At 53.4% G+C, this 13448-nt stretch overlaps 1 protein-coding gene across 4 annotated transcripts in view; it reads left to right on the forward strand.

Moving 5' to 3' along the window:
• The window catches only part of PTK2 (protein tyrosine kinase 2), a 222223-nt gene that overhangs the window by 168931 nt on the left and 39844 nt on the right, over positions 1–13448 (forward strand). For all 4 annotated transcript variants that reach the window (XM_032873471.1, XM_032873467.1, XM_032873472.1 and 1 more), the window contains 2 exons: positions 999–1088; positions 4205–4409. In XM_032873471.1, coding sequence (XP_032729362.1) covers positions 999–1088; positions 4205–4409 — 295 coding nt within the window. The remainder of the gene's footprint in view (positions 1–998; positions 1089–4204; positions 4410–13448) is intronic.

A 13448-nucleotide genomic window follows, 5' to 3' on the forward strand; every position in this document is an offset into this window, starting at 1 on the left:
CCTGCGCCCCTGCTGCCTTCCCGGACACACCGCTCAGCCGTGGGCCTTCTCTGCTCCTGAGGCATCTGGCGTTCACTCGGAGTACGGGTCACACCCCACACCGTACCTTTTAGAGCTAGAATTGCATGAGGGCAGGTACTCTGGGCCATTCCTCTTGTCACCCAGCAGCTGAAGGAATGTTCCGTGAGGTGGCGAGTTGTTTCCTTTGTGGCACAGAAGGAAGGCTTATGAGGCCTCCAGGGACGGATGATGTAGGCTCACCTAAGAAGTGTACTTTTTCATTCCGTCCGTCAGCTGTCCTGCCCTGCACGTACCTGTGCAGGCGCCGTGGTCCATCCTCATTCCGTATTCCATACACACAGAGATGGGCAGCTCCTGAAGTCCTGCCCAGTGCTTTCGGGGTCACGTGTGGGTGCGAGGCAAGGGAGGACTGGGCCTGTCTCTGTGGGAGGATGGGGACGGGGCAGGGGGCGGCGGGGCAGGACAGCAACAGCCGCTCTGGCTCAAACCCCAGCTCAGGCACCTGGTGGCGGTGGCCTCGGGCAAGTCACGAAACGTGTCTGAGCCTCGTTTTCTGAAGGAAGGAGAACCAGCAGGCTGAGTTGTTTACAGGGTTTGAAGCTAATCTGTGTGGCGTGTGTACGCGCATGTACACGCTCCCCCCCAGAACAGCGTCCGGCCAGTGGGTCCGGATCTGCTGCACAGCCGAGCTGCAGGCCGGGAGCACCAGCCAGCCGGGCCCCCTCTTCCTCCCGCGTCCCCCGCCTGTCCGCACAGCAGAGGCCTGCAGCGCTGTTTCCGCGCCACAGGCTGACCGGATCGCTGCAGATGACCTCACCACGCTGAGGAAACAAAGGATAGTTCTTCCAGATTAGCAAAGCCCAAGGGGTCAACTATTTAAAGCTTTGTATTTTGATACTGAAAATCTCAGCGAGCTGTAACTGTTAGATCCTTGAGCAGAAACAAGGAAAATTCACTTTCTAAAATTAATCTTCTAGCTTCCAAAGGAAAATTGCCAATTAAGTGGATGGCTCCAGAGTCCATCAATTTTCGACGTTTTACCTCAGCTAGTGATGTGTGGATGTTTGGTGAGTATTTTGGAGTTTTGCGTTTTTATCTTTTTTATTTTATTTATTTATTTATTTATTTTTTTAAGATTTTTATTTATTTGACAGACAGAGATCACAAGTAGGCAGAGGAGATAGGCAGACAGAGAGAGGAGGAAGCAGGTTCCCTGTCGAGCAGAGAGCCCGATGCGGGGCTCGATCCCAGGACCCTGGGACCATGACCTGAGCCGAAGGCAGAGGCTTTAACCCACAGAGCCACCCAGGCACCCCGAAGTTTTGAGTTTTTAAATGAACATTTCATAGACTACAAAACGGACTTAGGCTTAGCTCTTTCTGCAGTATTTAGGCTCCTCTGCCTTCCCTTGCCTGAGCGCTGCTCCACAGACGTCCTCTTGGTTCATTCAGCAGCTGCTGGGCCACGCGGGGCGCCGGATTCTGTTGGAATTCCCCCTCCCCCCCGCCCCAGGCCTCTGTCTCCCTGGGCCCTCTCTGCGTCCCTCCTGGGAGCAGTCGTAGCTCTCTCCTTCCTTTTCTCCTCTCTGTCTCCCCGCCATCCCATCTGCTCCTTTTCTGTGAGTGACTTTAAATGGTCGTCCTGTCCTCGGGTTCTGTGCCAGCCCCTCGGCTCCGGAACATCCGCGTGGGGCTTTGCTTGTGCGCTGGAGCCCAGCCTCCTTCCCGACTTGTCTCAAGGCTTGAACGTTTGATCCTTTGTCTCCTGTGGCTTCTGCTCTAGCGCCTGCTCCGTGCCTCTCCGCCTGCTCCGAGCCGGTCGCTGTCCTGCTCTGGGGGTTGCTATGGAACCTTCTCACTGTGGGACGGGGTGGCCCTCGCTCATTCTGCACCACTTGCTTCAACTGCTTCGTCAGGTTTTAAATCTCTCTCCCCTTTCCACACAGATGCTGCCCCCCGCCCCGCCCACCCCACTCTTCTGGTCTAACTCCTTCCACCTGGAACATGTTGTCATAACACCCTCTCCCGGGGCTGAAATTCTGATGTTCGGGGTCACCTGAAATGTCCCCTCTTCGTGAAGCCTCGTGTAGCCGATGTGTGCTCCAGACATAACCTCCCGTCCTCTGTGTTCCCTGCACTTCTGCTCTCTGCCCTAACACTCACACGTGGATCTTGTGCGCGGTCCTGTGTGCGTGCTTTCTCCCTAGATTCTGAACTACTCCGGAGGAGATGCGTGGACAAGGCTATGTGCCTTTCCCCCGTAATTAAAAATAACTTTATACACATCAAGTACATGTTCTTCTTTTTTCTTCTGTGTACTTGCTGTTGATCTCCTCTAGTGCCCTGAGTGATAACAGGAGAGGGAAGGGGCTTTTGCCAGAGCAGCAAATAGTGTGACAGGGCTTAGGGCTCTGGGGTCCGCCTGCTGTGGTGTCACCTCCCAGGACCTCACTCGTCGGCTGTGTGACCCAGAGAGCCGCTTGCTCATCTTGGCAAGGGGACTTCAGCTTTCAAAGATTCTAAGATGCCCGTTTCTCACACTGTCACTTCTCTGGAACTGGTGTCATCAATCAGTGGCATTTTGTAGTCGGTGTGAGTTGGGGCCGTGTCTCACGTGGCTTCCTTGCCCACACTCGTGTGGACTTTGTTTCGTTCATCCCTATGTCTCTTCCTTGTCTGAATGAGTTTGGAAGTGCTCATTGGTAAGAATAAAACAATTCTAAGAGGTAACAGAGGATGGTGCCGTGACTTAGTTGGCAGTATTGTCCTCCATTTTTAGTTATATAAAAACAATATCGTATTTTATAATCAGTGGCATCTTAGGTTTGATAGAATACAGTATTTAAGGAAACGTGAGGTGTAAGGATAATGTGTAAATTTCGAAAGTCTTACACTGCCCGGCGCTAAAGTCTTACTAAAGTCTTATGCTGCCCGGCGCTGCTGTTAGTAATGACGTCACAATTTCCGGTGAGAAATGCAGAACTAAGGCATTAGTTTTGTCATACACTCTTCGGTCTGGAGTGACTAGAATTCGGAAAACATCAGAATGTCGTTCACGTGGGCAGGATAATGTGCCTTGTTTCCTTTGAGGCACAGCCCTGCCGTAGGTGCCAAAGACACTGAAGCAAGGGGCCTCCCCCAGCCCATGATGCGGTAAGCAGGGAGGACGGGGTGGAGCCAGAGCTCGCCCGGTGAGGCCCTGTGCAGGGAGGACGGGGGCGGAACAGGGGCTCGCCCTATGACGCTGTGTGCAGGGAGGACAGGCCGAGCAGGGACTCACCTGGGCCATCAGGAGCACATGCATAGAAAGAGAAGCACTCATGCGGAGGAGAAGGAAAGGGGCACTAAGTGCGGCGAGGCTGGCATAAGCAAAGGCGTGTGTGTGGCATGTGCTGGGGTGCCAGGACCGCCAGAGCAGCCCGCAAGACATGCGAGCCAGCCACGGTCCCCGCCAGCGCACACGCTCGGTTCCCCAGCCAGAGCGGGAGGTCGTCATTCTCCGCCTTAGGCTCCGTTCGCTCATTTGCTGTGGAAGGGGGCTTTCAGATGTTGTTCAGAGGACACGAAGAGAATGTGCGGCCTGCGAGGATGGAGTGTGAGTGAGGGGCGTGCGGGTAGGGCCACTGCAGCCCAGGGAATCCGGAGTTTGCCTGGGGGACAGGGACCCCCTTACCAACTCGTGCATGAGCCAGCTGACAGTGCCAGCGTGCACCCTCGCCAGGCTCGGGCTGCCTCGCTAAAGGAGTCTGAGCGTTCTGAAGGTAAAGGCTTAAACTTTAGGATGTTCTTTTGTTAGGCCTCAGCCCAGCTGCCGTAAGCATCAGCAGGTTGGACTGCAGTGGGGGGCCAAGTTCAAATTCACCCAGCCTATTTTGAACTGGTTTGTTAAGCCATGAAGGATCACTGGCGGGCCCTCTTCTAAGACAGGATTTTTGGAGAAGTAAACCTCTTACAAAAACTTGGGCGTTTTTTGGAAAATAACATAATTTTCCTTATTTGAATCATATTAAGCTAATACTGCTGTTCTTATTTATAACAGAATTCACTGACTACTGCTTTATTTGCCCGATTTGCCCCAAGTCACACGGCTGGTCCTCCAGTGCCAGCTGTGTGTTTTTCCTGAAACACAGGCGTGCTTCTCTTCCCACCGGGCTCACGGTTCTGCTTTCCTTCCCGCCTCACAGGTGTGTGTGTGTGGGAGATACTGATGCACGGCGTGAAACCCTTTCAGGGAGTGAAGAACAATGACGTGATCGGTCGGATTGAGAACGGGGAGAGGCTGCCGATGCCTCCAAACTGTCCTCCGACCCTCTACAGCCTTATGACGAAATGCTGGGCCTATGACCCCAGCAGGCGGCCCCGGTTCACTGAGCTCAAAGCTCAGCTCAGGTAGGAGTGGGGGGAGCAAGGGCCGGGGCTGGGGCAGGCTCATGCGGCTTCTCCCACGCAGTCAGAGTGTTTGAGGTCATTCTGTCAGGACGGCGAAGGCTACGGAATGACTTACTGATCAGTTTGCGTTGAGTTATGCCTTGCTAGGATGCTCAGGACATTGTATCGTCAGATCTTAATCGACTTCACATTAGGATCAGATCTGTCGTGCGCTGACTTCTGACTTGGCGTGGCTTACGAGATGCGTGAGAACCTAGTCCCTCGTGGGCCACCCAGTTCCATCTCCCTTTCCAGCTCCGTCGCCAGCGCTCCTGACTGCTTACGCTTCTCCCGGCACAGCCCAGCATTTCCCACATGCTGTTTTCGCTCCCGGGGACGCCTTCCACATGCTGTTCCCCCTGCTAACCACCTCTGTGGTCTTCAGAATCCAGCTCAGATGTTACCTCCTTCAGGGGACAGCCCTAGTCAGCCCTGCCCCCAAACAGACAGCCGGTCTTTGGCACCTTGTCCGTGCTTCTGTCTGTTGTCGTCCAGACATCCACAGGACCTGTTCAGCTGCCATGTCGTGGCTCCTACTTTGTGCCAGCCACGGCCAGACCCGGTAGCTCCCGGTCCCCTACAGGGAGCCCGCAGGGACCTGTTAGTGCACTGAGTCCCTCAGCGTGTCTGCATAGAGCTGACCGTGTGCCCGGCCTGGAGAATTTCTCGTTTGCACGTCTGGGTCCCCCGCCAGGCCCTAAGCTCTCCGTGAGCATCACTGTGTCTTACTCGTTTCTGCAGCCCCGGCGCAGACGTCTAACACATGCTCAGCAAACGGTTGTTGAGTTGACGTCTAGACTGACTTATAACTGAAATTGATAAGATATTCCGGCGCGATACGTACCATGGGGAGTTTATCCCTTAACCAGCACCGTGGCGTAGCGTGCGTTGTGTCATCTTCATGATTCCCTGACTCTATGTGAGATTTTTAAATTTTTCGTCTTTTCTCAGAGAAATTTACCCAATATCAGGGTCCAAAAGACCCCAGTGGCTCCTCTGGCCCCGTCTTGTCCCCCAGTGCTCGCGGCCGGTCTAGACGGCCCAGGCCCGGCTGCTCAGGCAACACCGCTTGCTGGCCGGGCACCCGGCAAAGGAGCGCTTTCCGCAGAGGAATGAGGGCTGGAGGGAGAGCAAGAGGCTTCACCCGGTCAGGGCTTACCAGCTAAGCACCCGTGTGATTCTGAGTTAGGTCTGTGGACTCCACAGTGAACAAACACAGTCCTGCCGCCAGTGTTCGTGGCCCGAAGGAGACGGGCCCGCGTCCCTCACCCCACGGTGAGCGGCACCTGTTCCCTGGGCCGCGCGCCTGCCCGCCCCCTCCTGTCCTCTCGGGCCCCGGAGACAGCTCAGCTCTACCTGCCACGTGACCGTCCTTCAGGTGTTTCTAGACCACTTTCTGCAAGCTAAGGGTCTCCAGGTGCTCCGTCCCCGCACAGCGAGTGGTACGCGCGGGATTTTGAATGCGCTTTAGTTCATGTTTTGCTCCTATATTTCTTGGTTCCTCCTTGATCTTTCCTCAGAATGTGGCCGGTTCTGCCCGTGAGATGCCTCCCCTCTCTGACACCGGTGCCATCTGCCTGCCTCCCGGACACCTCCTTTCTCCCCCGACCTGCTGCTCCTCCACGGTCTGAGTATGGCCCACGCGTCCGTTCTGGGCCGCCTCCTCTCTCCCAGTTTGCTTCCTGGGCGGTGCGACCCTCTCCCCTCTGTCCTTCTTCAGCTTCCATCCCACCTGTTCTCACAAGGCCCAGAGCCACAGTCGCGTTGCTGCTGAGCGTCGCGGTCATGCTAAAGCCAGTCTGTTGCCTTGCCTCCGGCGGCCCCTGGCCTTCCCTTCCCACAGGCTCCAGAGGGGCCTTTGCGTCCACCTCCGTCTGGGAGCGAGCCGTAACGCCTCACCGCCGCCTGGCACGCCTCCCCCACTCCCCCACCTGGACCGTCCATCCATCTGGCACAGCTCCTTACTTGATCTTCTCACCCATTGCTGGGGACGAGTGGCTCCCATGTTGGCTGGAAGCTTCCAGAGTAGACTAGAGTCCTCCCTTCCGGCCCGATGGTGTGTCCTGCCCCTTTCTCACGCCGTGGCTGCATTAACCACCTGGGCCTGGAACGCCGCCTTCTCCTCCTGGTGAAATCCGGCCCCTCTTTCTCGGCGGCTCCCAGCACTGGCTCCTTCGCGGTTCCACGGCCGATGAGCCTCTGCCCTCGGCGTCTCCCGAGCACTCGGCTCTTCTTGTCGTGCTCCCCCTGCGCTGCCCCAGATGGCCGCACCCGCGTTCAGCCCGTTCCACAGTGTGAGCAGCACGAGAGCTGAGCCTGGGGCCCGATCTCTGGGGCAAGAGGACTACAGCACCTTTCCTGCCCTCGAGGAGCTCACAGTCTAGTATGTCTCAGCCCTACTAGACTGAGGCTCCTTGAGGGCAGGGATCGTCATACTCGCCTCGGTGCCACGCGCACCCGCAGGCCAGGGGCCTGCGCACAGTGGGGTCCCACAGCCGCTCGAGTTACGGCTTAGTAGGTGCGATCTCACATCAGTGTTCACTGAAGGACTGTTTCTTTGGGTGAAGTAGTTCCAAAAACTGTCCAAGGTGAATTTTTAGAATCCAGTAAACGATTTCGCACACACGCACGACTGCTCTTCTACACAGTTAGTGCAGGCCACGTGTTTTCCAGTTTCCATCAGAAATGGAGTCTGACTCTGCATTTTAAACGTGTAATATGGCTACCAAGAGGCCTGTAAAATGTAACTCTAATAGCTTGCTTGGACATTTACGTGTAACAGCGTGTCATAGTGGTTAGATTCTTTTGTTAAGTTTTACAAAATCTTTACCATATCAAAGATTGCTTAACAAATGAGTTTCAGATAGTCTTTACCCCAGGTCAGTGAAAAAGTGTTTCCTGAATCCCATTCTCCATGTCTATTTAAAAGGAAATAATTTGAAAGGACTCAGATCACCGTGGGATCCCACGTGTCTGTGGGCCGTGTTTGTCTCTCAGTGTGAGTTGCAAGACGTGGCTCTCGGGTTGAGCCTTGTGCAGCGAGTCAGACAGCCCTTGGGTCAGACTTCCATGGGTGGTCTCCAAGACCCCAAGCCTCTGTCCCCTTCGCGTCCCGCTCTCCCATTCAGAGATGGGAATCCACAGAGAAGCACGAAGAGGTGAGTGGGCAGGTGGCCGGGGACCGACTGTGGCCCCCATAGGAACACCCTGGAAAATGACTCCTGCCCTGTGCCCTGGCGTGCTTGCCCTGGAGGACTGACAGGTTGTGAGAGCACCCCAGGTGGTTTTTGAATGAAAAAATCACTCAATCCCTGATTAATCCGGTTAATTCTTTGGGAGGTGCCGTGCCACGGAGGTGACAGCAAACAGCTTCAGTATTTGCCCTCTTGCAGCGTCTGCTTCCCAGGAGCCAAGGAAGGGGTGTCCCTGTCACCTCGGTCTAGGGAAGAAGGTCACGTCAACGTGTGCTTTCTTAAGCCCTTTGTAGGCAAATGAGGGAAATGAACCAATTGCACTATCAATTTAAAGTTTATACCATACTTTTTAAAACTTTGTATTGACCTACAAGGATGTGAACATAGAAGTTAGCCGAGAAGTAAACCACTCATTGGACCGTCACAAGTGGGGCCCATGCACGTACGCCGTCTGCAGGACACGGAAGCAGCCCTGCCCTCGCTCCGGAAGCCCACCAGGTGCCCCTTCCCCTGACTGTTTGCCCTTCCAGGTGACTGCTTTTGAGCTGTCTGTAAATGGCATCACTCTCTTTTTCGTGGCGTACGTCGTTGAGCATTTGCTCTGAGGTCATCCACGGTGTCAGATAACCGTTCGTCTTTCTTCTGGCTCCGTGGGTCCCGCTTGTGAGTATCGCACAGCTGAGTCGTCCTCCTGGCGGGAATGTACATTCTTTCCGCTGGGAGCCGTCAGCGCCCCTGCCGTGTCTTCGGTGCACGTAGCTACAGGAACCGAGGTTGGCTGTGCCTCCAGGAGCTCGCAGGCATGCCCGGGGGAGCGTCCGTCGGGCCCGCTGGGTTTCCAGAGCCGGTACCCCGGCTCCGCTCCCAGCAGTGAACGAGAGCTGCGGTTGTTCCAACCATGGTGGTTTTTAAACCTTTGGCAATCACTCCTTGGTCCTGAGCTGCCTGCGGTCATGTATGAAGGTTAGGGACAGAATGTGCGTGGTGAAACTGTCGCAGTTCAGCCGAGTTTCTGTCCTAAAGGACACCGACCTAGTAAGTATCACCTGGGGAGGTGCTCCATGATTTGAGCTGGTCTCTGCCACTGTGCTTTTCAGGAAGACCTTGTGATAGCTGGTCTCTGCCCTCCGTAGGCAGCCTCATTGTAACGTGGAAGACCAGCGCTCACTGCGTGCTCTCCGTTCCAGGCCTTGTGCCACACGCTTCCCCACGTCACTTCGTCTTAGCACTCACATGCCGTGGACATGGAGGTAGTAGCGCCGCCATCCGTTCTCAAACAAGGACACTGAAACGCTGAGCTCAGGCCACTCGCCTGAGGTCCCAGAGCTGCACCTCCCAGCGAGCCCCCAAGTCCAGGACAAGCTGTCAGCTGGTGCGTCCTGGGCCAGGACCCAAGACACAGCTAGATGTCCTCACGTGCTCCGTCTTGTGATTGCGACCGTGAGCACGTTGTTACTGCTTAGCCAAAAAAGAGAAAAGAAGGAAGGAAAAAAACCCAGTATCCTAAGGAATTTCTGAAGCTGGTTCTCTTACGTTTGTTTTGAGAATCAAGCGGAGAAAGTCCCTGGAGGAAAATGGTAACATGTCTGGCACAGGCACAGAGGCCCTCACCCATGCCAGGTGTGCTGCCATTTCCCGCGTGTCGTGTTGTGACCTCCTGAGTGTGCCGTACTCAGCCACTGCAGGCCCTCCGAGCGCCCGGCACAGTAGGGAGCTGTCACGGGTGTGCCCATGAGGCTCTGCCGCGGTGACGGAGGCCAGCACGTGTGTGGGGGGCCTGCCTCGTGGGCCCTGGGGGCGGGAGGTTGTTTGTTTGTCGGTTGGGTTAATATTGTCGTGTTTGCTCTTTAACTTTATCAAGTAGAGCTGGCCTTTGGGAGATCTGCTGGGTTAGGGCGGAGCTTGGAGTGGCTACAGCCCCAGATTGGTGCCATGTTTTCACATGACATCTCAGCATCTACCCTCCCGCGAAGTTTCAGAGCCCCTCCGGACACAGACTGGTCTCGGTTGGGCCGTGAGGCTGCCAGCACCTTGGGGGTGGGGGGCTGTGGCGTGGAACCTGGGAAAGTGCAGACGGCACTTGAGGTAGGAATTCAGCCTTCCGTTGAGAGCTATGGGTGTTGTGTCGGGAAGGTTACGATTTAAAAAGAAATGTGAAAAGAAATCCGTGTGACCTGGACCAGGTGACTTTGCCTCCCTGTAGGAGCAGGGTCCCACAGGGTTCCACAGGGCCCCACAGCCCTCCCCCCGTCTGGTTTTCAGGGCCACGTGAGGTGACGTACGTGGCTCGGGGTCAGTGCGCATGGTTCCAGCTCTAGCAGTGGTAACGACGAAGCTTTTCCTGAAGCTCCGGAAGGGACCTGGCAGCCTGAGGTACAGAAACATTATCAGTCGCTGCTAAAGGAAAATGGGGTTATTTGAATTCAGAAGTGTTAGCTCCCATCGTCCAGATACCAAGATGTAAAGACAGTTTATAGACACGTTATGGAGACACAGATGTTAAATTTTTAGTCTGTGAAGAGCACATTTTGCAAGTCCTTTGAATCCTTTCTGATTCTTTATGTATCCCGGTATGCGGACTCTGAATTAAAGGCTCTGGGTTTGATTGATGACATGAGATATTTGTGCTGCTCCTCTGTGTATTTTTTTAGGTGGTTTTGTATTTGCTTCCAAAATTCCTTTCAAAGGTGGTGTCTGAATTCCTCCTTAGTCATCATTCCAGTATTTCCCTCCCCCTTGCTGGCCTGCTGGGTCTAGACACTATCTAGAAGAGGAATTGGTTTCTCAGTTAGTCCTGCAGACGTCTTCGAACGTTCATGGCACCTGGGGGAGCCTGGCTGGCACAGTCAGAAGGGCGTGCGGCTCTTGATCTCAGGGTCATGTTCGTTGCTTGTAGAGATCACTTATATTAATTTTTAGAGACTTTAAGTAAAAACTTACAAAAAACATTCACGGCATCTGAACTTCAAGGGTTTTTGTGGGGTTTTGTGGGTTTTTTGGTCCTTAGCCTTACCAGTAATTAAAAGTAAATAGTAAATTAAAATTTAATAGGAATTCGATACAACGTCCGCATTCCTTCTACTAGGAATTGTGTCTTAACTGTTGACGCGAGGATCCTTCTGACCCATCCCTGGCTCCCGCCCGCACATAGGCGTTCACGGCTTTTCCGTGGGCGTCTGTATTGTTACATCCCCCACAGTTTGGTTTCGTGTGAACGGATTTCCAGGGAGATTTACACATGCATTTCAGGAGAATCAGTCCTTTGCACTCACGTGGCTTTACACATCGTTTTCATGTGTGTTGCCTTGTTTGACTTCATAACAGTTTTTAAGAATGAGTTATTACTGCCCTTTTCATTGAAGGAGCCTGAGGCTCAGAAAAGTCGTGTAACTTGCCGTGGATTGTGCTGCTGACAGAGAAGCCCCTGGGCCCCTTTCTCCTGCCTCCAAGACCAGCGATCTTCTTGCGTGTCGGCCTTGGGATGCGCCCCCCGCCCCCACCCGGCCGCCCAGCCTCCTGTGTTTGCTCTCACACTTCTCCCGTCACCTGTCCTGCCTGTGAAGAGGTGCCTCTGACCACATGACGTGGACATGTCTGTTGCTGGGTATTTACTCTTTGTGATTGGAGCCCAGGCGGAAACCCTCAGACTTACCGGGTAGCCACTAGATTCCCTTCCCTTCAGTTCTCTTTCTCTGACCAGCTGGGTTTTCTCCACAGCTCTTCTTCCTTCCCCTTCACTGAGCTTCTCCAGGGTTATTATCCCTAAAAACGTAAGGGGAGAGCGGAGCAGCCATGAAGGTCTCCCTTACCCTCTGGACAGCGAGGACCAGTGGCTGCGCATGGCTCCCCCTTGACTTCAGGTCCCTGAGGGACAGGGAACTGTGGCTGGGTGGAGGGACGTAGGACACAGATGGAGAAACACTGGCGTCCTACCACTTACAAATAAGCCTGTACCCCCACCTAGCCAGGAGGGAAGCCAAAAGCACGGTGTGCTCGGGCCATCCATGCCTGGCTGAGAGTTTGGCACTGGGATGCCGACGCCTCCCTTCCACACCTCTTTCTCCTTCGGGGCCCCGAATCTGCATTTAGCAATACCGTTTGCATACTCGACTTAGCGACTGCTCTGGAGACCAGGACACTCCTGGTTAACTTGTCCCTGTCTGCTTAGAGTTACCGACTGCCCTGTGCTTCCGTGCGCCAGGCTCGCGCAGCCAGGAAGGTCCCCTGGCCGCCACCTCAGTCCTTTATCCTCCAGAGGTCACATTCGTCTATGTTAGTAACCTCACATCGTTAAGATTTTTGTGTGTTTTAAGTAGTACTTTACGAAAAGTAAAGAAACAATCTTCCATCTTGAATCCCACACGGCGCTCTTCATTCTTCCCTAAAGAGGCTTTTTCTGCTCCGTTTCCCATTCACCCAGAGAACATCTTGAGCATTCTCTGTGTTCATCTATCGGTAATGAATTCCGTTCGTTTTTGAGGGGTTCTTATCTGAAAACCAACTAAACTTAATTTCCCTGGAACAGAGTTCTGACTTCACAGTCCTGTATCTTCTCCTTTTGGGCCTTGAAAGCTGCTCTTCCGCTGACCTCTTGTTTCTAGTAAGAAGTCACTGGCCCTTCGAGTCCTTGTTCCTCCGTCCATGCTTTGTCGTTCCTTACTGGCTGCTAGCGTGGTTCTGTCTTAGTCTGTGGGTGTCAGCGGTTAGCTGGGATGTGCTGGGTGTACTTTTCTTTGTACTGATCACACCTGGGGTTCCCTGACGCTCCTGAACCTGTAACTGTATGTCTCTCACCGTTGCCTGCTCGGTGTTCTTCTGCTCCATTTTCTCACTTCTGCAATTCCAGTTCCTTGTCTATTAAGCCTTTTGATGGTGTCCTTCAGGTCCCAGCGACCCTGTTCTTTTTCTTCCCCGCCCCCCCGCAGTCTTTTTCTCCAAGTCCTTCAGATTGGATAATTCAAATGATTCGCCTTCAGGTTCCCTAAGTGTTTTGTCCTCCCCATCCGACCCGTCATTCTATCCTGTGGAGATTTTATTTCAGACACTGTACTTTTCATTATAGAATTTTCCTTTGTCTCTTTCTTAAAGTCCCTATTTCTTTGCTAACATTTCTTATCTTTCCTTTAGTTATGAACAGATTTTGCTTTATGTCCTTGAATATAATAGCTCTTTCAAGCCTCTGCCTGCCAGTTCTAACTTCTGAGCCATCTTCGGAATCGCCTCCTTTACATTGTCTTTTCCTCATCAGAATGGATCATGTTTTCATGTTTATTTTTATATTGGGTAATTTTAGATTATATCCTGGACATTTGTGAATGATGGATTGTGGAAACTCTGGATTCAGTTAGATTCCTCTGAAGAATGGTTTGTTTGTTTTAGCAGGCAGTTAATGTGGCTGATCTCAAAGCACAGATTCTCTCCCCATGCTGTGGGCACCAGCCCACATCTCAGTTCAGTTCTCTTCACCTTAGCTGGGCTGCGTGGAGCCTGTCCTGTGCATGCATGGCTCCAGGTTCCGCTAGAGATTTGGGGAGATTTTATAAAACTGCAGACTGCTGTCTGGCAAATGGCCATTAAAAAATGGGGATTTATCCAGGGCTCCTCGCCCAAAAAATGGGACTTATGCCAGCCCTGCTCAGGGTCCAGCTTCTGTGGGTTTCTCTCCCGTGCAGTCATAAGAAGGGTTGCTTCTTATGTCATTGTCCATAGTTGCTATCTGCAAGAGGGTTCGTCAAATAGTTGCTATGCAGACTTGCCAGAAATAGAAAGAAGTCACTATTTTTAAAGAAAGATTTTAGCAGGATTC

The sequence above is a fragment of the Lontra canadensis genome, unplaced genomic scaffold (genome assembly GCF_010015895.1).
Source record: "Lontra canadensis isolate GAN:19392208 unplaced genomic scaffold, GSC_riverotter_1.0 scaffold49, whole genome shotgun sequence".
NCBI lineage: Eukaryota > Metazoa > Chordata > Mammalia > Carnivora > Mustelidae > Lontra > Lontra canadensis.